General features: G+C 45.6%; 1 protein-coding gene across 4 annotated transcripts in view; it reads left to right on the top strand.

Annotated features, from left to right (window-relative positions):
• ILRUN (inflammation and lipid regulator with UBA-like and NBR1-like domains) overlaps window positions 1-21,243 on the top strand; it is a 111,756-nt gene extending 90,513 nt beyond the window's left edge. For 2 of the 4 annotated variants that reach the window (XM_054490913.2, XM_054490916.2), the window contains 2 exons: window positions 449-798; window positions 17,918-21,243. In XM_054490913.2, the coding sequence (XP_054346888.1) occupies window positions 449-798; window positions 17,918-17,953 (386 nt within the window). In that variant the 3' untranslated portion in view covers window positions 17,954-21,243. Of the gene's footprint in view, window positions 1-448; window positions 799-12,587; window positions 17,022-17,917 lie in introns of those variants that run through there. The other 2 variants (XM_054490918.2, XM_054490915.2) reach the window with 2 other exon arrangements.
• The last annotated feature ends 4,097 nt before the right edge of the window (window positions 21,244-25,340 follow it).

Below are 25,340 nucleotides of genomic sequence, written 5' to 3'. Positions count from 1 at the left end.
ACTTGCCCCCAAAGGGAAGAGCGTTGATAAAGTTGTAATTTTCGTAATTGTAAAACACATGTAAAATAAAGGGAAAAACCACAAAGAGATACTAATTCTAGGGAGAGTAACTTTTGATTTCTATCTATTGATCGTTCTTTGGAATAATGATTTCCAAAGATGACGGTGCATTGGCATCAACTGGTAAGCTTTTTATAAATAGAGTTTCATGGATCTCACCACAGACCTCTGCTGAATTTATACTAGAATTTGAATTTGACATTACCAAAAATGTAGCTATGCATGCAATGCAAATGTACCAGGCAGCTTTGTTAGCAAGCTTTTAAAACTAGCATATAGAAGAATGTTTCATTCTGTGGTTTGGATAATGTTTGGGGTTTTTGGTGGTGGCTATCTTGGGCCTTTAAGGGTAAGCCTGGCATTGAAATGAGTTACCTTTTTGTTTCAGATGTCATCTGGGTGATTCTCAGTGTGGAGGTGGGTGGACTTTTAGGAGTAACGCAGCAGCTGTCATCTTTTGAAACGGAGTTCAACACACAGCCGCATCGTAAGGTGGAAGGAAACTTCAACCCTTTTGCCTCTCCCCAAAAGAACCGACAGTCAGATGAAAACAACTTAAAAGACCGTGGGGGCTCCGAGTTCGACTCGATCAGCAAAAACACATGGGCTCCTGCTCCTGACACATGGGCTCCTGCTCCTGACCAAACTGAGCAAGACCAGAATAGACTGTCACAGAACTCTGTAAATCTGTCTCCCAGCAGTCACGCAAACAACTTATCAGTAGTGACCTACAGTAAGGTAGGTGCCCTTGGAGAAGAGAAGGGGTAGGTGGTGGGCCTTGGGACTTGTGATACCCCTTCATGGCAAACCTAGAATCCTAGACTGCCGCTCCCCAGAGGAGGTTCTTTAAGACTGCTCAGCTCTCCTGCCAACAGCAACAACGCAAAAGCTTACCCTTTCTCCCCTTTCCCTACCCCCATCTTCATGTCCTGTGGATGTTGCTTCATCCACATTTATAATTTACTCCTGTCTCTGCTATGGTTTGGATGTTGAAAGAGTGAAGTTCTTTACCTTTAGTATTTTAAAAAAAGAAAGAATGTTGCTCAATTATTTATTCTAAATATTGTTGTTGGGCTTTGCTTTATTTACCCTGTTTGCATGTCTTGTTGATGTCTTTTTAGTCCTTTATGGCCCATCGACTTCCTTATCCACGACCCAGAGAGTCCCCAGTGATATTTTGACTTTTCAAATGTGGTGAATAAGTGAGAGTTGTTTGTTGAGTTAACTGTGATTTTAAATATTCTGATTGTTGTGAGGCACTTTTCTAGGTGTTTGATTTCTTGATCTGTTTTCTTCTATGCCAATTGATTAAACAGTGTCTTCCACAGTTTGCTAGGGTAATGATGGTGCCTGGTTGTTGGTTTTGTTTGGTTGAATAAAGCCCTGATGCTGGGAGTTCATTGTTGTAGGTGGTTCATGTGGTGGAGTCCTGTGAGCATTCCTGTGTATTCTTCTCTGAATAATAATGCTGCATATTAAGCCTAGCATCTTACCCATATTACCACATAAACTGTTATGTCTGTCCTGGCTTCAGTTCATGTTGGCGTTCACCTTAAATTTTGAAAATAAAGTTTATGTTTATTTGAGGGGCAAGTGACTATGTTGTAAGAATGATATTTTTCTGATCAGTAGTTTTATTTAATTTTTATTTTTAATTTTTTCCAAGATGGAGTCTTGCTCTGTCACCCAGGCTGGAGTGCAGTGACACAATCTCGGCTGACTGCAACCTCCGCCTCCTGGGCTGCTCAAGAAATTCTCCTACCTCAGCCTCCTGAGTAGCTGGGATTACAGGCGCCCACCACCATGCCTGGCTAATGTTTGTATTTTTAGTAGAGACAGGGTTTCACTATGTTGGCTAGGCTGGTCTCGAACTCCTGACCTCAAGTGATCCTCCCACCTTGGCCTCCCAAAGTGCTGGGCTTACAGGCATGAGCCACCGTGCCCGGCCCTCCTTTTTTTTTGTTTTTGTTTTTGTTTCTTTTTTGGAGACGGAGTTTCGCTCTTCCTGCCCAAGCTGGAGTGCAGTGGCGCAATCTCGGCTCACTGCAACCTCCGCCTCCCGGGTTCAAGCGATTCTCCTGCCTCAGCCTCCCGAGTAGCTGGGATTACAGACATGTGCCACCACGCCCAGCTAATTTTGTATTGTTAGTAGAGATGGGGTTTCACCATGTTGGTCATGCTGGTCTTTAACTCTTGACCTCAGGTGATCCACCCGCCTCGGCCTCCCAGAGTGTTGGGATTACAGGCGTGAGCCACCATGCCCGGCCTGACCAGTAGTTTAAATGTGGTCTAGATTAAGAGACAAATTAAGAAACCTGGTGATGTGAGTCCTCTTTCACATGGTCTAGTAGGAAAGACTTCATTCAGTAGTAATAGCATAAATGAAGGATTAATTTATTGGTTGATTGGATGTTCATTACAAAGGATTTTGTGGATTAGTGTTAATTGTATAGGATATAAGAGAAGTAAATTGGCAAGAGAGTAAATTGCCTATATTTGAGGAAAGACGTTTCGCATCTTAACACTTTAATAAATAAAATATTTTCTTCTAAGCTCCTATTTCTCTAGTATTTTTTCTTGAATTTAACCCTCCAGAGTCTGTGACTGTTCAGGGTGGTAAATGGGCCAGCCCTGGGCTAAGCATGCTTTGTTAGAATGAGAACTTCAGTCTGTTGGGTTTAATGGGAAGATGAACATTAAGGCAAAACAACCAGTTGCTCCTGTGCTTTCTCTAATGGAAGCTGCCTCACCCAACTATGAGCTTTCTGGCTTGGCCATCACTGCAGTTTTAGGAGAGGGCTGCTGTTCTTGGCCAGGGCACTGTACTTGTCTTCCTGAATTGAGAGCCCATTAATTGTTTTCCTCTCCTTTAGGGACTGATGCTTTTTAACCACCTCTGTGATGGTTGCACACAGTCATCACAGACGGTTGGGAATGGTGGGCTGGTGTTTTCTGCCAGCTTTAATTAAGGTCCTACCAGGGGTTGCTTCTTTTGGAAGGGCTGGACTATGGTGAGGTTATTGACTTATTTATTGGAGTTGATGAACTCCTAGTATTAATATGTTATCTATTTTTTTTCCTGGACTTTGTAGGATCATTTAGAAGTAGCATTTGCAAGAACTGTAGAGAAAAGCTTCCCATTAGAGATAATATCCAAAAACTGTTGACTATAATGTGTTGAAAATGTGAAACTTAGATGCCAAAGAGAAATTGGGGTCTCCTTTTTTTCTTAATCTAAGCAGAATCTTAGAAAGCATTTATATGAAGCATCAAGCAGGTTCCCTGAAGGCATTTCTGGCTAAAGTTGAGTCAGCTCCACTCTAGCTCTTAGGGCTCCTTAGAATAGGGTGTAGGAGGTAGTCATCAGTAAATATTCATACATCTGTGCACTGTTCAGAGCAGTGTACATCGTACATTAGGAGACTTGAGGAATAAAAGGATCCCTACCCACTAGGAGCCCACAGTACAGTAGGGGAAATGAAACATGCACAAAGCAATTAGAGAGCAGTTCAGTCAAAATGAAGTATGAATTTGGTCAATAGAGAGCAGTACAGTCCAAATATATAATTTGTGTTTTGGGTTTTGTATGTGTGTGTATGTATTGTTTTTTTGAGATAGAGTCTCACTCTGCCACCTAGACTGGAGTGCAGTGGCACAATCACAGCTCACTGCAGCCTTGACTTCCTGGGCTCAAGCAATCCTCCATCTCAGCCTCCTGGGTAGCTGGGACTACAGGCTCATGGCACTACAGTCGGCTAATTTTTAATTTTTTTTGTAGAGATGGGGTCTCCCTATGTTGCCCAGGCTGGTCTTGAACTCTTGGGCTCAAGTGATCCTCTTACCTTGGCCTCCCAAAGTGCTGAGATTATAGATGCAAGCCATTGCTCCCAGCCTGTATTGTATGTAATGGCTGGAAGGGTGCAATAAGAGAGAAGCAGAGATGAAGTGGAGATGGAGTTGAAGGAAAGGGCTTTGCAGAGGATGGGTGAGATTTGGAAAGATGGACAGACAGCAAGGACATGGAGAACAGTTGAAGTGCCAAGGGCAGAGTGAGTAAGGGGCCTGTGGTTGCGAGATATGGGTGATGGACAATGGGAGATAGGTTCAGTTGGTTGCAGTGTGTTTTTTTGATGAGTAGGGATGGAATAATTATACAAATGACGCTGAAAAGAATTGGTTATGTGGAGGACATCTGTCATAAATATGAATGGATATCTATCATAAATCTTTGCTAAAGGTGAGCCTTAAATGCAGAGATAATCCTAAACATTTATATTTGGCTTGAGAATATGTAATTTATTTATTTATAAAGGCAGGCATGCTTGAGGTTCTGAAGTGTATACCTGACAAAGTGATGAGATCAGGTATATATCAGAGTTTTTTTTTTTTTTAACTATTTGAATGGGCTAGGCATGCTGCCAAGTACTTTACATGTATCATCTCATTTTTAGATGAGGAAACAAAAGCTCAGGGGGCTAAGTAACTTGCCTAGTATCACACGGCCAGTGAGAGGCAGAGCTGGAATTCAAGTCCAGGTGCCACATTACTAAAAGGTGTTTCATGATAGGTGAACCTGAGCTTTCCCTAGATCCTCCTGTTGGGCTGGAGGTTGTGTTGAGGGAAAGCTTGTATTGAGTTGATGACCAGTAGTATCAAGGTGTGAATGAGGCAGAGTTTAAATAAGATACACAGCCCTTATATAATCTGATCATTGACTATGGCATCTTTCGAAGAGCTCCAGTGTTTGCTGGGTTTTTTAAGTAGTGACTTCTTTTTCTGGTTGATAAGAAAGATAAAGTATTTTTACACTCAAAGTACACAAACCATGTGGTGTTTATAGTAAATTAGCACCCTTTCATTTGTGAATGAGTGGAGAGGAAGAAAGAGACCTCTGGGGCTCTGGAATTGGGAAGTATTTTCAGTTCAGCCCAGGTGCCATTTTGATGTTGTTGTTGTTGTTGTTTGTTTGTTTGTTTTTTGAGACAGGAGTCGCGCTCTGTTGCCCAGGCTGGAGTGCAATGGCATGATCTCGGCTCACTGCAACCTTCGCCTCCTGAGTTCAAGCTATTCTCCTGCCTCAGTCTCCCGAGTAGCTGGGATTACAGGCACGCACCACCACGCCCAGCTAAATTTTTGTATTTTTAGTAGAGATAGGGTTTCACCATGTTGGCCAGGCTGGTCTCGAACTCCTGACCTCAAGTGATCTGCCCACCTCGGCCTCCCAAAGTGCTGGGATTACAGATGTGAGCCACCGTGCCCGGCTCAGGTGCCATCTTTATTGGCTAGGGAGGAGGGGTGCCTGAGGTGCTAGTGTCAGGGGTCACTGAGTTGGCAGTAGATCTGATTAACTCCAGAGAGATCCCTGCTTGCCATCAAGGCTGGGAAAGAACGTGATGCTCTGGACGCCTATGACCACAGTTTTAATAGGCAGGTAGTTTCCTGCCGCCTCCATAGTTAGAGTTTAACTTGCTAAGGTTGGTAGGATGAAGGTAAAAGATTGCTTCAGGCACCTGCACTATGAGGGCTGGGTGGATATGTCAACAGAATGGCACATCTGTCAGTGCCAGGAAACGGACACCCTGGAGTCCTTCCCAGCTGTTCTTGAATCGTAAGCTCCCTGAACTCAGTGCTCTGTCCCTGGGGGGAACGCCTGCCCTAGCTGCATCCCACAACACAAAGGGGTTTCCTGTGGGAGAGCTGTCAGAAGGAGTCAGAAAAGTAAATATATCCTGACTCGCCTCAAAGATTCATAAATCTGGCTCCCTGCTTTTGTTAGAAATTGGCTGGCCTCATTGTCAGCTCAGTTGTGGCTGAACTGTCTATCCCAGGTGAACAGTGAGATCAAGTACTGGTGAAGGCTAGAAAGTGTTTTAATTATCCCTTTTTATGTGATTAGCTGAAGAGCATCTGACGATCAAGTTAGGGTAGGATAGGTGCTCACTCTGTTGACTCAAGGCTAACCTTGCTGTGAATTCTAGCACTCTGACTCATCTCTGGGGGGCCAGAGTAGCTTCTGTTTGGACAGTGCGAAACTGATGAAAAACAATTCACAGAGATGTGGAAAGAGAAAAAAAAAGTCCTGTTAAAGTTACGTACGCCTTTTTCTTACATGCCAGTAATTTTTTAAATTTCACTGTTTTCTAAGAAGGCCTTTACAGAGCAATAAGACCCCAAATAGTCTGATTCAGGACAGCTGGGAATAAGAGTGTGACTGGCAGAATCGAGGGGCTGTTCTTTAGGACAGCTACCTGCTTTGCTTTTTTTCACTAAAGGAGTAATGATTTACACTGGGAGCTGAAGAGGACCCCAAATTCACTTATTTTGTTACTTGAAATATGGCTCTTATATTGTGTTTGTTCTTTCTTTAAAAAAAAAAGTGTTTGAGGCTGGTATATGTCATATATTCCCACTTTAAACTGGATTACAGTCTGAGCCACTGTTATCACTTCCATCAAATGCTGGTTCAGAAGGAGAAACTTATTATTATCTTTGTGGGGAGGTTCATCCCGCTCCTCCAGAGCCATCCCTGCCAAGTGCCATCTGCTCGCGCGCTCGTGCTTGCTGGCTTGCTTTTGTGCTTATTCTCTTCCCCCACCCCCACCCCTTTCCTCTCTTGACAGTCATCCTGTAGAGCATTTTGTATCTGGAACTAGCAGGAGTCAGTCTGCTTCTGTTACATCAGAAATCAGCTCTTTTTCTCACCTGCTGCTATCTATGTTGACTAAAGCATAGAAGAGTTCTTTTCTCTCCATCCAGGTGAGGGTTTAGAAACAGTAGTGGGGGGTACTGGAGGAGGTTTGGAAAAGCAGATCTTTTGTTCTATGGGCCTGGCGATGTAATGGCTTGTGGATCTGTTATCTACTTTGAAATGGCCAAAAAGTTTAACATAATAATAAGAGAAGGGTTTGGGGTGACTTCGTGGAATTGGGACCAACATTTGCCCAGGCAGTTTGACCGGAAGGCAGGTAGTTGGTGTCCTCAACTGGGCTAGTGCTTATGTGAGGCATTAAGAGGGCACCAGTGTAACCTTCCCACTGCCATGAAACCCTAGAGTTGTCTTCACTCTCACATGCAGATCCTCTCCATGAAAGGTTTAAAGATGGTTCAAAGAGAAGCTAGATGGAAAATTGGTGTCGCTTGGCCCCCTGGCAAGGAACAGGTAGTGAGAACACACTATTCTCACGCCAATGAAAGTACATTAATCAGAGCTGTAAAACTATCATTGATTGAGCACTTATGTGCCAGGCACTGTGCTGAGGGCTTTTTTAAATTTAATTTTTATTATTAAAATTTGTCAATGTACGTAGTTTAAGGAACCAAGTAGTTCTACAAAGCTTATGGCAAAAAACTCCAGTCACCTCCCTGCTTCCCAGCCTCCAGTTTTTATTCCCCAGAGACGATAGGCTCAGTGCTTGACATGCATTACTTCATGTAGTCCACAAACAGTACCATGATAAAAGTATTGTTATTATCACTCCTTTACAGTTACTGAGACTGGTTCAGTGATTTGCCCAAAGTCATGTACCGGGGTGATAAGACCAGGATACCAACAAAAGCAGTTATTTTTGACTTCTAAGCATGCTCTGTTCTCTTAACATTGCACTGCATTGCTTCCCAATTGCAGTGTTCAAGTGCACATTTTTATTAGCTGGGCTGACATCTGTGGTCTTTCTGTAATGTACAGCTACGTTTTAAATGAGGATCAAGGCAATTGTTGACCAAATATTATGTGACTTTTCTACTGTTAAACCTCTTCCCCCCACAAGCTATTGCTGTCTCTCTAGCCTCCAAGAAGGGAAAAGATTACCTAGAAACCTTCGTAGTCACTTGGGTTTAGGTTTTTGTTGGCATTGAAATTTTCATTAACTCGCTCTTGTTACAGCAGCATCTGTACTTTTTGATGTCACACACACAAAAACCAAACCTGTCTATATTCCTTGATAGTGGCCACAAGATACAGTCTCTGGGGTCTTATTTTTCTGGGACAAATTAAAAATCTCCCTTTGAATATACTGAGTATTTTAGAATTAGAACATACGTAGGGGCTGTCCTGCAGTTCCTTTAAAATCGAGTTTTGTTTCTGTAAAGCCTATCTGGAGAAAGAATATTTTAGGCAGAGGACAACCAGTACAAGCCCTGAAGTGGAAGTTTGCCTGGTGTCTTCAAGGGATAGCAAGGAGGCCAGTGCCTGGAGCAGAGCCACAAGAGGGAGTAGAAGAAGATGAAGTCAGGGCACAGAGACCAGATCGTGGAGCGTTTTGCAGGCCCTTATAAAGCTTTGGGCTTTTGCTCTGAGGGAAAAGGGGAGCCTTAAAAGGTTTTCAATAGAGGGGTGATATATGTGACTTAATGCTATAAAAGGAGCACTCTAGCTCTTGTGTGGTAAATACAGGGCAAGGATAGGAACAGGAGACCAACAGGGAAGTTAATGCTGTCATCCAGGCAAAGAGTAAGAGTGGTTCAGATCAGGTTGGTGGCAGCAGAGGTAAGAGAAGTGGATCTATATTGTGTAGCTAGAGCTAACAGGATTTACTAATAGGTTGGAAGGGGATGTAAGAGAGAATAAAGGATAACACCAGGATTTTTGGCCTGAGCAATTAGAGGGATGGAGCTACCATCAATGGAGAGGGGAAAGGATGCAGTAGAAGTGGGGAGAGAACAGGGTTCCATTTTGGATATGTTGGATATTTATATAAACATCTAAATGGAGGTGTCAAGTGGGCTGTTGCATATCCAAGTTGGATATAGAGTGTAGGAGAGAAGTCTAGGTGGAGATATAAGTTTGAGAGTTATGTCACATGGATGGCATCTAATGCTGTAAGACTGAATGTGATTCCCTAAATGATGAGAGGAGGTCAGGGTTTCTTAGCTGACTGATTAAGACTGTTGACATTTTGGGCCAGTTAAGTCTTTTTTTTTTTTTAAACAAGGCAAGGGTATATGTGTCTTAGGCGTTGTACAGTGGTTAGCAGCATGCCTGGCCTTTTACCCACTAGATGCCAATATTACCGCCCTCCTTCCCCACAGTGTAACAATCAGAAATGTTTCTTGACATACCAGATGTCTCCTGGGGGACAAAATTCCCCCACTGGTGAACCTCTGGCATAGTTAGAGGTCCAAGGACTAAGTTTAGCACTATCTAACATGTAAACCATTTCATACTATCCACAGTACCTTTACTGCTTTTATTCTTATTCTTCATTCACAACACACTTGTGATTTCGTAGTTATAATCCTCATTTGAAAAAATAAGAGGGAAGTATTATAAGTAACTTGCTCACATTCACACAGCAAATTGAAGGTGGGCTGCAGGCTGGAACCCAGGGATCCAGTGTGAGTCTGATGTTGTAGAGCACACTACAGTGAGGTTGCTGGCAAGTGAAGTTTGCTGGCTATTCTCTGAAGGTAGTTTATGCACTTAGTGTCAGGTCGTAGAGACCTCTTTGTTCATTTGTGGGATCTGCAAAAGAATGTATGGCCGGTAAGAAGCAACACAGAGCAACCAAGGGACCTGTCCCAGTTGGCTGGCAGATTAGCACACTCTGTACCAGAAGGGACTTGCCAGGAGACTCTGGGCTTAATATTTTGATGATTCTCTTTTGAAAACCCAGAAGAGCCAGTAAAGTCCTCGCAGCCTTGCTGGTGTTTACATTGGCATGAATGTTGTGTGCATTTTTTAAATAAATTAAGCAAACATAACTATGGGCCTTAGAAAATGTCTTTTGTTGTTTGTAACATTACTCTCTGACTGAGAATAAAAAGTATCTCCAGGAACTTTCCTTTTTGTACCTCAGTAGCTTCAAAGCTGTCCAGCTCCATTTTATTTGCTTTGGGCTCTGAGCATTGTTTGAGGTTGTTCTGATGCTGTGCACTCTTGTGGCTGAAGCAGAGCTAATGTTCCCAAGATTGCCAGCACGTTTTAATTTGGTTATAAGGGCTCATTCTCTTCCCCGTACTCTGAATTCAGCATTTTAATTTCTGATGAAAGTTCTCAAAGTAGGACTCGTGAAATTTATAGGTTCAGACAGATAAAGTATAATTCAAAAGTGTAAGAATGGCTCCTGGTATAGATGCTCAGGTTTCAAATGACTTGTTCTCAGCTAAGTCTGCTTTAATTGTATTCCAGCAGGACCAGAACAAAATGTAAGGTTAAGAACTGTTGTATCTCAGGAAAAATGGGAGCTTCCTTAGAGCTGGGATGTTCCCCTGCAAAGGTTTGAGGGTCTTGAACTTTTTGCTGTGATTTCACTGCCTAAGGGCCAGTTAAAGCTGTTTGCTTTACACAGTCAATAATATTGACTGATATTATACAGTCAATAATACTGACTGATATTATTCAGTCAGTAAGTGAGGTCTCCTGGGTGCTCAGCCACTAATCCCTATCTTCAAAGAATTTACTATCTGATAACATAGATGTGACTAATCCATAGGAAAGAATAAGAGCCAGTAAAGATCAAGTATGTTGAATTCTAGTTAACTTTTAAGTGATAATAGGAATTTGGGGATGGCCAAAGCAATAAGACTTGGAGTAATCAGGAAAGTGATCCCTTGTTAGAGGATGGATTCAAACTGAATTGGAGGGAAGAAGAACCACATGCAGGAAGGCTCAGAGGCAACCACAGGCAGGGTGTGTTCACAGGACACTGGCCAGCTTGGCTGCAGTGAGTGAGGTGTGCCTAAAGAGGGTGGGGTGCATTTTGGAGGAAGACCTTTAAAAGCCAAGCAAAGGAGAGTTCACATTTAATATGAAAGGAGAGAGTGCCAGCAATGCTTTTGAGTAGGGTAGTGGCAAGACAAAACCAAATATAGCTGAAAGGAACCAAGAAGGAGAGAGACAACTTACTCTCTTCCCTTAATCCACCAGCCATTATGCAAGCTGATGCCTGTCAATTAATTGTAAGACACACAGGGGAGATGATGGCTTGTAAGGAAAGGGTAGTTGACAGAAAGTTACAGGAGCTTGAATCGAAATTCTGAGAGAAAGTTGGGCCAGCAGCCTTATCCTGTGTCCTAGCAGGGTGGCTACCTGACTAGGAACTTGAATAAGCTTCTCTCATGTTGGTGTCCTCCCCAGTGAGACTCTTACTGGTTCTTTCTTCCTTTTTAGAAATCTCCTCTACCCTAGGAGATGACCATGAAAGAGTTCTGTATAACAGCATCCCACTTGGATTCTAGCACACTTGCTGTTACATCAGATCTTTGGAGCTAGAATTCTGAAAAACAAATAGCTTTTTCCTGAAATCTTTACTAAAAGAGGAAGTCAGATTCAGCTAGGATCCTCTGCCTCCATGTAGAAACTTTGAATAATGTGTTTTCATTCACAATTATGTTTGAGTTTTATTCTTCATGGTTTTTAAAAAATATGTAAGGGGAGGTAGAGGGTGAGTGAAGGCTGTGGGAGTTGCCTTTTGCAATGGGGGACTTTGGATGGACAGGAGGATGGATGACAGGGAGGATGTGTGGAGGGAGGAGGGGTGGAAGTATGGGTGATAGAGGAAGGATGGAGGGATGGATGATGAAGGGTTGGATGAATGGGTGAAGGGAGGATAAACGGGTAGATGAGAAGTTCCTCAACAGGACTGTAGAAGTTAGTTAAGAGCAACAGAAAAACTATTACAGAGGCAGATATAAAAAGTTGTTTTTACAGAGCTTTAAAAATACATTCAGCACACTAATAACTGAGTTAAATGTTTTGGCACTATCAGAAGGCCTGATTGAACTGAGCTTGCCCTGTCCTCAGCCCTTGAGTGTAAAAGTAGGGTTTTTTCCTATTCTTTGGCTGGTTCTCACTCTCATTCTCAGCCAGTGCATCAAATAGATCTTTGAATTTTGGGAAACTGTCACATGAAAGAGACTTGAACAGGCCAAGTGCGGTGGCTCACACCTGTAATCCCAGCACTTTTGGGAGGCTGAGGTGGGTGGATCACCTGAGGTCAGGAGTTCTAGACCAGCCTGGCCAACGTGGTGAAACCTTGCCTCTACTAAAAATACAAAAACTAGCTGGGCATGGTGGTGCCTGTAGTCCTGGCTACTTGGGAGGCTGAGGCAGGAGAATTGCTTGAACCCAGGAGGTAGAGGTTACAGTGAGTCAAGATCACGCCTCTGCAGGAGAATCACTTGAACCCAGGAGGTGGAGGTTGCAGTGAGTCGAGATCACACCTGTGCACTCCAGCCTGGGCGACAGAGCAAGACCAATGTTAAATCATCTTACAGAAGTCCTTCTCTCATGCTGACGGGTCCTGCTGTGCCACCGGCAGGCCTCCCGGAGTAGTCAGAAGGCATTAAGGAAAGGGCCCTGGTTTGCACATTACTGAGAGAGTGCCCATTGCCCTGCTCATTACTCCAGTACAGACTTAATTTTATTTCTAGTTAATGAGAGACTAATGGGTTTGATCAGGGCCTAGTCAGTTTCTGGCCCTTGCCAGCCAGGCCAGGCCTGTGAGCAGGGCCTCACCACACAATGTTTGCAGTACAAATCAGGACAGGACTTAGTACTAAACCCTGTATTCTTCTGTGTTTGCATTCAGTGTACATAAATGATACAAAAGGAGCACTAGGCGGAAGAAGCACTGACCAGGACTGACCCAGGAAATGAGGAAGAGGAGGGTCCTCATGGTGTTATCCGATAATGCCATCAGTATACACCAAGAGAGCGTATTATTTCTCAGCCATACAACAAAATTGCTTGTCTTTTTATTAACCTGTGTGAACCTTCTTATTTATTTAAATCAAATCACAAATAAAAGCAAAATAAAGACAGGTATGTGAAAGTCCTGTGTTGTGGTAATTTATCTAAACAACAAGCTTTCATATACAGAAAGAGTAATGCAAAAATCTCTCAACGAGACATCCTTTTTTCATTAGGAATTTCAGCCTTCTTTTTTTTCCTGGAATGTTAAAAAACGGGCTGACTCACCAGTCAGTGTATTTCATAATTCATTCATTCATTTTACTGATACCTGAGTCTACTGTGTGCAAGGCAGAAATAAGTATCAGGAACAGCTTCTGTCCTCATAGAAGGGCAGCCTACTCTTCTGATAGCACTGCCCTGCCTACTGATGAAAATAGGTGAATACAACTGAAGTAGAATGATTGCCTGTTTTTTAGTACTTTGGCATACAGTTGATGTTTTCTATCAGTGACAGTTTTTTAGTATTCCTTTTTGGAAAGGTTATTTTGACTTCTGTATAATTTTAGGAAGGACTCTAAGATATTGCAGGTTTACCCTCACATAAGATAAGTGATAACCACATCACTGGCTAGGAATGATTCTTACTATTCGACAGACACAACTATGAATGATTGTGTAAAACAAATCAGAGAGACAGTTATTTTTAGGTTTGCTTTGAGGACAGGATTATAAGTACTAGATCTTAAATTTTCCTTTTAGGAGATTGATAAGGATGAGACTGAGCTCATCTTTATGTCTGTAAATGTTCTCTAACAATATTTTAGGGCTGAGCAGTGGCTCATGCCTGTAATTACAGCACTTAGCCAAAGTGGGAAGATGACTTGAGGCCAGGAGTTCAAGACCAGCCTGGGCAACATAGCGAGGACCGCCCCCGCCGGCCCCCCACAACAAAATTTTTTTTTAATTTTAGGAAATTAGCCAGATAATAGCTTGCTTGCAGTAGTTATTATTGCATTGTGGAAATGCAGTTCAGGACTTGGCTCAACTACTGTGATCAATCAACTGGCCTAAGGCAAAAGTCTCTTCCCCAACACTGGTAAGCAGGAGGCATTGCTGCCTTAGCTAATGACTGTGGAGCCTCTGCGCTTTAAGAAGGCTTGCCTGCTCTCTAGCCAGGTTGAACTTAGGTCCCCATGCTCATACCTATGATAGCTGGTCAGTGAAAGCTTAGGGAAAGCTGAGGCAAAACAAGCAACACCTCAGCCCCTATGGACCTGAACAGTTTCATATCCCCTAGCAGATGTGGGGCTCTTCAATGTAGCCTTTGGAAACCCATTTCGGTGTAAGTGGTGTATGCCCTGGGCAACTGGCCTTTAGACCTAGAGTCAGGTACCAGAGTTTTTTTCTCGGTTTGAGTATTTATACCCTCCATTAGCATGGATAAATCAGTCTTGCTGCTAGTCCCTATGTGATAGGACATGATTATTCCTAGAGGGGAGTGGCTTTCTGAATCAAGCTCACTGAGTTTTATAATCAGGATGATGGCTTCGATTTTTGCTTGGGTCCGAGTTGAATTCAGGGTTCTGTGGTGCCATCTAATGCATATGCCCCTTGATCTGTTTTCCTTATTAGTAGTGGTACAAATGTAAGAGAAGATATTTCATTGATTCCAGGTTAGCTAAAATATTTGGCATCTGTTTTTACTACAGATAAAAGTTGAAGAGTTGCTAGGCTCCAGAAGAGAGTGAATGTTATCTGTATTGCCAAATCCTACTTTTAGGCTGGGATTGTCGTTGGCTACCAGAACCTGTTATACCAGGTCTTAGAACTACAGTGGAATCTGAAATGTGGACGGGCCTCCCGTTTTGAAAGTACCTGCATCCAGAAGGTACCGCCATGGTCTTCCCGCTTGGCCTACTGCCATAGGACTCCCAAGACAAGCTGTTCTTGGAATCTCTGCCAGGCTTTTCCTCTACAACTGGTGTTATGTTGCCTGTGTTCTGTGATCCGCATGAGACACCTATGATACTGTGTGTGAGGAGTCTAGATCGTAAAATAGCTTCCAAATAGAGTTGGTGCCCTCTCTCTTCCTTGAAGTGATGGTAATTAATTTAGGGGTAAGAAAAATAGAGCTTGTTCATCAAACTATTTTTCTGTTCCAATTAAACAACAACAACTCTAATATATAGTTCACTGGGTGAAAGAGAATTAGGTAGCATTTTTCTTCATAAAAGGCATGGAACATCAGTAAATAGAGTATCAACAATAACCATAATCTAAACTAGTTAAATGCCACATTGAATGGTCTGAGGGCCAGGGCACTCAAAGGAAATCTGAAAATGCACACGTCTTTATTCCTGTTTCTTCCAATTGCATAGACCCTGCTTTATTTATCTGTTAAGTGGGAATATACAACAGCTTTTTGACAAAGTCATAAACTGCCTTCTTCAAGTATTCTAGACAAATCATAAGGCCAGTACTTGCTTTATAAAGGCGCACATGAAGTGTGTAGAGCTTTGGACTAGAAAGCAGTTAAATTTAGAGTAAAGGGGTAAATATTTCATAGGAAGCAAATGCTGTTAGTTTTTTGAGTTTTCTTTTTTCTTTATTAAATTTATTATTTTTTTCTTAAGCCTCAGAACCTGTGACTTTGTTTTATTTTTAGGAGAGAAGGTCTTACTCTGTCTCGCAGGCTGAAGTACAGTGGCACAATCATAGCTCACTGCAGCCTTGACCTCCTGGGCTCAAGTGATCCTCTGGCCTCAGCCTCCTGAGTATCTGGGACTACAGCCATGCGTCGCCATGTCCAACTAATTGAAAAAAAAATTTTGCATGTGGAGATGGAGTCACACTGTGTTACCCACACTGATCTCCCAACTCCTCACCTCAAGCAGTTCTCCTGCCTGGGCCTCCCAAAGTGCTAGGATTATAGACATAAACGACCATACCTAGCCAGGTTTTCTTTTTGCTGTGCATTTTTTTTTCCTGCACAGAGACCTTTGAGCATTGTATTGGTTCTAAACCTTAAGGGAATTAAAGCTTTTGTTGCTTTCCTTGGGTAGTTCTAGATGAATGAATGTTGTTGGGAACTGCTGAGTCAGGGCAGCTTATTTTAAGCTGCTTTACTTTCTATTAGGTTGGTGTAAAAGGTAACTGCGTTTTTTGCCATTAAAAGTAATGGCAAAGGCCAGGCTCAGTGGCTCATGCCTGTAATCCCAGCACTTGACTCTGTCTTGAAAAAAAATAAAAATAAAAATAATGGCAAAAACTGCAATTACTTTTGCACGAACTTGATAGCTCTGATGTATGTGACCCCCCTACCAGGCCTTGCAAAATGGAATCTGAGAGCCCTTTGCTGCCCCAGCCCACACTTGCTTGAGTGGGTGGATGCTGTGGCTGCTGAGATGGTTCATAGCTCATCTGCTAGAGGCATGGTTGGCTCGGGCTGACAGCCATGTGGCATTTTGGCAAATGCCAGCTGCTTCCCTCACCAGTGCTGCTCCCTTAATCAGGTTGCCTCACCTCTCTGAGCTTGGAGACCATGCTTGTCTCCTTGGATCTTTGTGAGGGCTAAAGAGAACATGTTAGGTGCTACTGCAGCACCTGGCACGTAGTGGATGCCCCATTGGTATTGGCCTGTCCATTCTCCAAATCATCTCCTGAGGATTTTTTGTTTAGTTTAGTGATACCACCAAGCAGCTAGAGATGTACTTCTGGTTTTGGGAGGCTTTATATGGAAAAACAAAAAGCAGGGATTGGGGAGGAAGCACACGTCATGGTCCAGCATGTTCATGGTTTGTGTAGCTGCTTTTGATGTTGGCACATCTTGGTGTGTCTTTCTTATAAGGGGAAGCAAGACTGTGGTGCTTCTTCCACTCAGCCAAGCAGCATAGAAAGTGCCTTTGGCAAGTTGGAATAAACCTTATCGTGTGGCAAGGGAGAGCTAGCGTGGGAGGAAGGAATACTGCAGTCTATCAAATTTGGATTTGAATCTTGGCTCTGCCTCTTACCATGTGATTTTTTTAAAAAGCTTGAGACAGGATTGGCCAGGTGCGGTGGCTCACGCCTGTAATTCCAGCACTTTGGGAGGCCGAGACGGGCGGATCACAAGGTCAGGAGATCGAGACCATCCTGGCTAACACGATGAAACCTCGTCTCTACTAAAATTAGCCGGGCGTGTTGGCGGGCGCCTGTAGTGCCAGCTACTTGGGAGGCTGAGGCAGGAGAATGGCGTGAACCCGGTAGGCGGAGCTTGCAGTGAACTGAGATCATGCCACTGCACTCCAGCCTGGGCGACAGAGCGAAACTCCCATCTCAAAAAAAAAAAAAAAAAAAAATTGAGACAGGATTTCGCTCTGTTGCCCAGCCTGGAGTGGTGCAGTGGCGTAATCACGGCTTATTGCAGCTTCGACCTTCCAGGTTCAAGTGATCTTCCTACCTCAGCCTCCCAAGTAGCTGGGACCATAGACATGTGCCCCCATGCCTGGCTAATTAAAAAAAAAAAATTTTATAGGGGTGGGTTCTGACTACGTTGTCCAGGCTAGTCTCGAGCTCCTGGGGTCAAGTGATCCTCCTGCCTTGGCCTTATGAGGTCCTGGGATTACAGGCGTGAACCACCGCACTTGGCCTTACCACATGACCTTGAACAAGTCTTATTCTCTGCAGTAAAATGGGTGTCAGTGAAACAGGTGTTATAATACTCACCTGGCTTTTAGGGAAGAGGTGAGGATTAAAGGCAATGTAGGATAAGCCCCTAGTACTGTGCCTGGGACCTAGGTGCTAAATAAATTGTTGCTATTTCTGTTTTTTTGCTGATATATGTGTTGTTAGCTAGCGGTAGCCTTACATCTGAAGTTAAGGTGCATAGAATGGCGTATAAGGATCTTTAGCAGAGTGGTTGAGACATTTTTGTCAAGAAGGAAATAGGAAAGCTTTGTGGCCTGGGTGGAGGAAGGTTGGCATTGACTGATCTACCATATGAAAGATGGGGGAGTTATCTCTCTACCCTCCCCTCTCTTTGGATGATGTGATTCAGTAAGAAACTTAGCAACTTGAAATGTACTGATCTTTGGCCTGCCGAGGTTTTGTATGGCAAAGACCCTCAGGCCTTGTCTGTGGATTGGGGCTTCCTTGTGACTCACTGGGAACCATAGATCTTGCACTTGGTTTGGTTGTCAAGTTGCACTGCTATGTGTACCATCACTGACTATCTTCACTCTCTTCCAGGGGCTCCATGGGCCTTACCCCTTCGGCCAGTCTTAAACGGGTGTCAGCAAGAAGAAAAATTAACAAAAGACAGAAGGCCTGACTTTGGGGGGTTAGGGCAAGGGGTTCCTCTGGATTGCAGACCACATCGCACAGACCCCTGGCTCTGACCTCCTCTCATCCCGGAAGAAGAGGAAGAAGCAGAACAGACTAGTTTTGAGTAAACTCAGTATGCATGTGTGAATGCTGAATCACAGGAATTGTGTTGAGGCTACCAAGAAGAAATCCATGCAGCCACTTTGGGTTTTGTTATAGGCATCAGTCTGACAAGTCATTAGGTCACTCGGGAAGGGGGAGAAAGTTTAAAATGGGGGAAAAAAAGCCATCTTTTTAAACAAAAATTATTTTGCCTACAGAAAGGTTGTAGTTTTGAGCACATGTTAATTTTTTTCCCTCTTTCCCCACTTTTATTTTTTTAAATAAGGGATAACATATTCTTTATAGAATAGTGCTTGCTCTGGAAGAGATTCAGGTGAAAAGTTGGCGTGGCATGTTTGAGGACTCTGCGGATCAGTGCTACAGGAGTACATCTGCCGTGCCACATGACTCCAGAAGTCTCTGACCCCATTTGTTTTTAATGGCATCAGCCAATGAGTTATCACCCTTTTCCTCCTCTTTTCTCTTTAATCTTCTGTTGATTTACACCTCTGACATTTGTATTCGTCAACCCTGTGGCTTGTTAGCATCAGAACCTCTCTGAAAACCAAACTTCCCTGTGTGGCCAGCAGAGGAAGCCTTGAGGATAGATCTCGGGTGACGTGGGATTTTCTAAGCCTGAGAGGTGTCCTTCTGCACACCCTTGTAACAATTAAAATTGCTTTTCTTCCATGTTTCTCTTGGCAGAGAGAAATGCCATCATGCTTACTGCTCTTTTGGATTCTTCATGCAGTGGCTTCCCATTTGCTCTGGGAACAGTGCCTCTGTGCTGGTTATATGTATGCACCACGTGTGCACGCACGGGTGTTGGTGCAGCTCGCCAGCAGGTGTGCAGCAGGCAAGCTTGAGGATGGCCCATGCTTCTCTGTTGTCACACAACTCCTTTCCCTGTTTCTCTTCAGTTGTCCTCTGTGATATTTTCACAGCCTGTTAGTGGAGGCTGATCTGTAGAGGTATGAAAATACAGCCCCAAAGGGGGAATTTGTCATGGGGAAGGGCCAGCCACTGACTACTTGATCTTGGAGACCACATTTAGATGGAAATGAGAGGACCTCCACAGCCCCATCTCCCTGCCAGGATGCTAGGTTATTGGCTGGGAGGTGGGCAAGTGGCAGCCCAGCTGAAGCAAGAGGCTGATTGGCTGGCTGCTCACTCAGGCAGGTGCCCCCCCCCCCCCCGGCATCCTGTAGATTCTGAGCAGGTTGAGATGTGGATATCTCCATGGGAAGCTTGAACTAGGCTAGAACAGCTGTCTGCCAAAGATACAAGAATATGCAAAGTCCCTCTTCTCACCCCCCTCCTTCCCTCAAGTCTTAGTTGGTTTGAGAGCCAGGGATATGGATCCAGGGTGCTGTTGCAGGGTCACCTGCCTGTTACCACACCCCCATCCAGCTGGGTGGTGGGTGAGGGTGTGAGACAGGCAGGGAGACCAGGTGATGAGTGGCTGCAAGGAGTCATATAGCCTGGGTGTGGGTGAGGGTCTGCCTGCCTGTTCTGTCTGGGTGTCTGAGTTCCAAAAAATGTGTGTTATTTGTTCCTCCTCATCCTCTTCTGAGACTGTTGTTTTTTTAGAGCTTGATTGTGGGAGAAAAGCTTGTGTGAAATTCCCTCTTCACCTCCCCAGCCCCCAAAAAATAAAAGGGGGCATAAACTTTATTCCACTGGAGAAGCCCTGGGGGTGGGTGGAGCCAGCCTGCTGAGAAGCGTGGTGCAGCTGGGTCTGGGACTTCACTAGAGCTTACTCTGGAGCACCAATTTTCTGTGCACATGGGAGTGCTCCACTCCCTAGCAGAGCAGAGGGAAGTCTCTGCCAGGTGCCCACACCACAGGCCTCAGGATGGCTTTTTGTCTGAGGGCCTCATTAGGCCCAGACTGCTGCTGCTGGTACCAGTCTCCTGAGACACTGCCTCCCTGGAGCCAATGCATGCCCAGCTGTTCTTACTGCTTAGTAGCCTTGAAGCAGCACATCTCCACTGTCCCTGGCAGGATTGTGGGAGGCTTCACAACCCCTGCTTTCCTGACTTCCTCATCTGCCCAACACTGGATGCCCCTTCCCAGTTTCCCAGCAGGGGCTTCATGGGCCACCGTCAGTGGATCTGGGCCTGCCAGAGTCGTCTTACTCTTCCTCTTGCTTCTAGGCAACCACACTTGGCAAGTTAAACGTCCCAAGCACCTTGTCTCCCTTCCCAAGAACAAACCATTTCTGTGCACATCCTTGGAGGCGAGGTGAGCTCCTTGCAGAGGGCCAGAGTAAGTGCAAGTCATGGAGTGCAGGCAGAGGGGTCCATGGCTTCCCCAGCCCAGGGAGGGTATCAGTATCATTCATTCTCTCTCCCCTCACTGGTATGGGTTCAGAGCAATGCCTAGGGCCCCTCTCTGCTCCCCTGCCTAGTGGGGTGGTAGTGGCTACCTCTCAGCCCCAATAGTCCCTGCTCGTCTTAAAATCTTCACCAAGTGGCAGGCCACCTCTGGGCAGGACCACCTGCATCTGGCACCCAGGAGGTGAAGCAGACACCATGGTTAGGTGATAGGGTCTGAACCCAGTTTGGGAGACAGAGGGGTTCAGACTTGGGAAGAATCTGTCAGTGTGCATGGAGTGAGGTGTGTGTGTGTGGATGGATGTGCACGTGTGCATGCCTTTTTTCTTTTTGCCATGAGGACAGTTGAATTTGGGGCATTTTTCTACAAAAAGCAGTCAGCCTTCTCTGCCCCATAAGGACTGGCTGTAACCTTAAGCCCATCGAAGTTACTTCCAGCCTGGAGAGAACCTCACCAAACAGCTGGTGTGGCCTGAGGGTGGCCATGGTGGGAAATGGGCATGAGAATAAATACCTCCCCAAATTCAATCTGAGCCCAGCAGGAGAGGATGGTAGGGTTGCCAGGGCTCAGAAGTGCAAGCTGATTACTCACCCCACCCCACCTCGCCGCACCTTTCCTTTGTTTCCTTGGGTGAATGCAGGAGCAGCAGTGGCTGCCCTTCCCACCTGGACAGTGGTGTGTGTAGAAAGCCAGCTGGATGTTTGTGGTGGGGCCTCATGGTGCCTAGGAGGAGATAAAGATGAGGAGGTTTTTCCTTATTGTATAAATGAATATTTGTATGATTAAATTAACACACACACCAAAAAAAAAAAGCTGTTTTCATGTGTGTTGGTGAGTTTTATTGCACCCTCAAGCCTCCTGTAAACTTGTGTGGCCCCATAATGGCTCTGTGATGTGTGCTGTTTGGTTTCTGGGCCTTTCCCTTTTGCAGATGGGAAAACTGAGACCCTGAGGTTCATTATATGTTTGGGAAATTAGTCCTGGGTTTATAATGGGGTCTCCTGCCCTTTCTGGTGCCCAGTGACCAGGAAGGTAAGGAAACTGCCTCCAAATGACCTGTATCTCCAGCACAAAGGAATATCAGCCAAGTTAGCTGATCAGCCAGCAAGCATTGTTTGGTTCCCTGCCCCAAGGGCCTGAATGCAAGACTCTTCTTTCTCAGGGAGCAGCCTGATACAGAGCCCAGAGTGAAAGAGCCTGGGAGACTGGCCACAGACCCCTGGGGTGAGTGCCCTCACCCGTGACAGTGTACCTGCATCCTGCCTCTTTCCAGGTCCCCACAGCTGTTTGTTCTTTGCAGGGGAGCCCACCCCCCACTTCACCTGGGTCTTCTGGCAGCTTCAGACCCACTCCTAGGCCTTCCCTAACACCCCCACTGCTGAACAGTTATTTGCTTGGCAGAATCTGTTTGTCTTTGGGGCTGTAACCTGTCAAGGAGTCACCAGGCCCTGGGAGAAAGGAGCTAGTTTGATGGTAGCTCCTGGCCTGAGCCATTCCCACGGGGGCTGGGTGACAGGGAGGGGGCTCTTAGCTGGGTCTGGGAGATGGCAGGGAAGCAATTGCAGTGGTCCGGGCCCAGCCCTTCTGGCAGAGCAAACAGGCACTCTCAAGTCTCCTCTGTGCCTCAGCTCAGGTTGTATCTGGGTGCTTCCCACCCTGTTCCTGAGAAGGCCCCTCCCTCAGGCCCTTCTCACGCAGGTTCCTGAGAAGGCCACCTGCTTGCTGTGACCCAGCCATTTCCCCGACATCACCTGGTGCCCAGCCCTGTCTGGTTGCCAAGAGAACAGGCATGAGGGCACTCATGGCAGCCCCAGATTTTGGAAATGGGGAAGGAACAGGCAAGACTGCTTAGAGATAGGAGAGAATATATGTGAGTTTGGTGGTCAAGGGTGTTCAGAGAATGGATTCTGGCCAGTGAGCATGACTGACTGAAGATGTATTAGTATAGAAACCAGAAACTGAAACTTAAAAAATACATATATATATATATATATATATCCTTTTTAGCCCTTAGTTCTGAGACACTGTGATCTGGGGAAATGCTTTCCAATCTTGAATGTGTGAAGATGCGGATTCTGATTTAACAGGTCTTAGGGAAGGGAGCAAGATGCTGCATTTCTAGCAAGCTCCCATGGATGCTACTGGTCCTCCAACCACACGGGAGGTCCAACCCCCACCCCACCCCCCAGAATCCACCCAGGCTGTGGGACGCTAGCCAGGGGTGTGTTGGCCAGGCCCACTAGGACTTGAAGGAGCCAAAGTCACCGGGAACAGTATTGTTTAAAATGTGGGCAGTGGTTCCCCAGCATTTCCCAGGGTTGATTCAGGCTGTGATTTTTGGCTTAACCATGATTTCTGGTGTGCTGCCCTTCTGTCACAAACAACAAATGTCTGAGTATCCACTGTAATTGTGGCAATATTGCCTGACCATTATTGGCCAATTCCTATTCAACAATTTATTTATATGGATCACCTCATTTAATCCACAGCCATCCAGATGAGGCAATCAAGAGCAGATAAGCCTGGTGCTCAGTTTGTGAGCAACTAACACCTCTAAGTGTCTGGACTCCTTACGAGTGGCAATAAAGCTGCTTTGGGGAGCATGGAGTAGGAGACCTTAACTTAGTCCAGGGGTGTCTGGGAGACTTCTCTGAGGAAATGACACTGAAGCTGAGACCTGAAGAATGGGAGGATGGGACAGGGCTGGAGGAAACAGCCTGCAGGAAGATGGGAGAGGGCAGTGTACTGGAGAGGCTGAAAGGAGATCAGTGCCTCAGAGAATAGGGGCTTCCCAGTTACTGCCCCAGCCCGGCCTGGGAGAGCTCTGCCACCCTTGCCTCTTGGCACTTAGTTAATTCATTCACTTATTGAACATCATTTATGTGCTAGGCACTATTCCAGGTGCTTGGGATATAGCAGTAACCAAAAAAGAAAAACCCCTGCCGTCATGGAGCTGTGTTCTAGTTGTAGTAGACAAACAAGGAACACAAATGTAGTGTGTCAGGACGTGACAGGTACTATGGAGAAAAAGGATAGAAGTTCTGATGAGGAAGAGAGGATAACTATTTGATATGGGACAGTCGGGGAAGCCTTAACTAACATGCAGAGACTAAGCCTTGTGAATACCTGGAATGGGAACGAACCTCCAGGCAGAGCGCAGCGGGTGCAGAGGTCCTGGGTAGGGGCAGGAGATGAGGTCAGAGCGCTGAAGAGGTCAGGTTGTGTGGGGCCTTGAGGTGACTGAAGTGGCCTTGGCTTTCACCCTGGGTGAGATGGGAGCCATTGCAGGTTTGTGAGAAGAGGGAGGAGCACATCTGGAATCCCCCTAGCTGCCGTGTTGAGGATAAACTGTAGAGGAAAGGGTAGATGCAGATAAACTAGTAAGGTGGTTCCTGGGGAGTGACAGCGAAGGATGTGAGAAGTGGTTGGATCCTCATTACATTCTGAAAGTGGGGCCAACAGTATTTGCTGATGGGTTAGATGTAGAGGGTGAGCAGAGAGAGAGAAACAACCCCTGAGATTTGGGCCCAAGCAACTAAGATCTACTTACTAGATTGACAAGTTACTGTTAGCTAAGAGGCAGGACCACATGGGGAGCAGACTTGAGGGGAGAAATCAGGAATTCTTTTTGGACTTGTTCAGTATGAGATGCTCAGCAGGCATCCAAGGAAGGGGCCAGGCTGGCAGCGTGGATATACAAGGCTACAGCTCAGGGGCGGGGAGGGGGAGTCCTCAGAGGGAGGTGGAATTTAAAGCCTCAGCACTGGTTGAGGTTATCAAAGGAGTGAAACGTTGGACCTTATCTGTTGCTCCCTCAAAGCCTACTTTTTGCCCCAACTCCTTCTGCAAGGATCTCTGACCAAGAAGACCCCTCCTCAGACTGAGAGCTCTGTTGGCTGCAGTTGACCTCTCTTCTGTCCTTTTCCTTAGACTCTTGTGCCCCCACCCACTCCCTGCTGGTCACAGCAGACGGTTATGGAGTAGAAGAGGGAATGGATGGTGTCCAGGCCAGGGGTGACACCACCCAGGAACCAGGCTGCAAGCACATGGAGGAGTGGAACCAGAGCCCCAGTAGGGCCTAGTTTAATTCCTGTGGTCCTTCCTCCCAAGATCCAGTCTGGGGCTCTGGAACCGAATCCTAGAAATTCCTCCTGCTGGGCTGTGAGGGAGAAGCCTGAGAAAAGAGGGGGACTGTGTCTGCCTTGTGGCCTAAGCAAAGAAGCCCTGCAGGGGCCATGTTCACCTGCACCAAGCCCCAGCCCTGGTCAACAGTCAAGACACCCTGGATCCCTGATGGGCTGGGGTGCCACGGTTCAGTGCCTCTGAGCAGCCTATTCCCCTCTGCACCCTATTCCCTCCTCAGTCATGGGGCACTGGGACACAGCAAGGGCCAGGGAGGAATTTCAGCTGAGCTGTGAGGAAATCCTTGTCTCAGGCTATGGCTGCGCTGAGCCACGTTGTGGGAGCTTGAGTGGTCCTTGGGGTGCTAGGAACATGGCCGCCTCAGCTGGTGTGGGGAGTGTGTTTATGGCCAGCAGAGGGCGCCATGGGGCCCAGGCCTCACCTGAAAAGGATGAACACTGCCCTGGCCTGGCCTCCCCTGCAAGGGTTTCCCAAATTCCCTCTCCTCAAGGACAAGTGTTGCCTCTGCCCTCCACCCAGGTGGGTGAGCTTCAGTTTGAATCTAGGCTGTGCTGCTTACCAGCCATGTGACTGTGGTCAGTTTTTGTAGGCTTCAGAACCTCAATGTCCTAATCTGTAAAATGAGGATAGTTTCTACCCCAGAAGTATCATAAGAATTAAAACCATCATATAAATGTTTAGCATCATATACCTGGTACATGGTAAGTATCCAGTATGGGGTGACCGTTGTTATATTATGACCTGCCAGAGATGTCAAGGCCTGGGC

This window comes from Pongo pygmaeus, chromosome 5 (assembly GCF_028885625.2).
Source record: "Pongo pygmaeus isolate AG05252 chromosome 5, NHGRI_mPonPyg2-v2.0_pri, whole genome shotgun sequence".
Lineage (NCBI taxonomy): Eukaryota > Metazoa > Chordata > Mammalia > Primates > Hominidae > Pongo > Pongo pygmaeus.
This window is presented reverse-complemented; position numbering and strand designations above follow the sequence as displayed.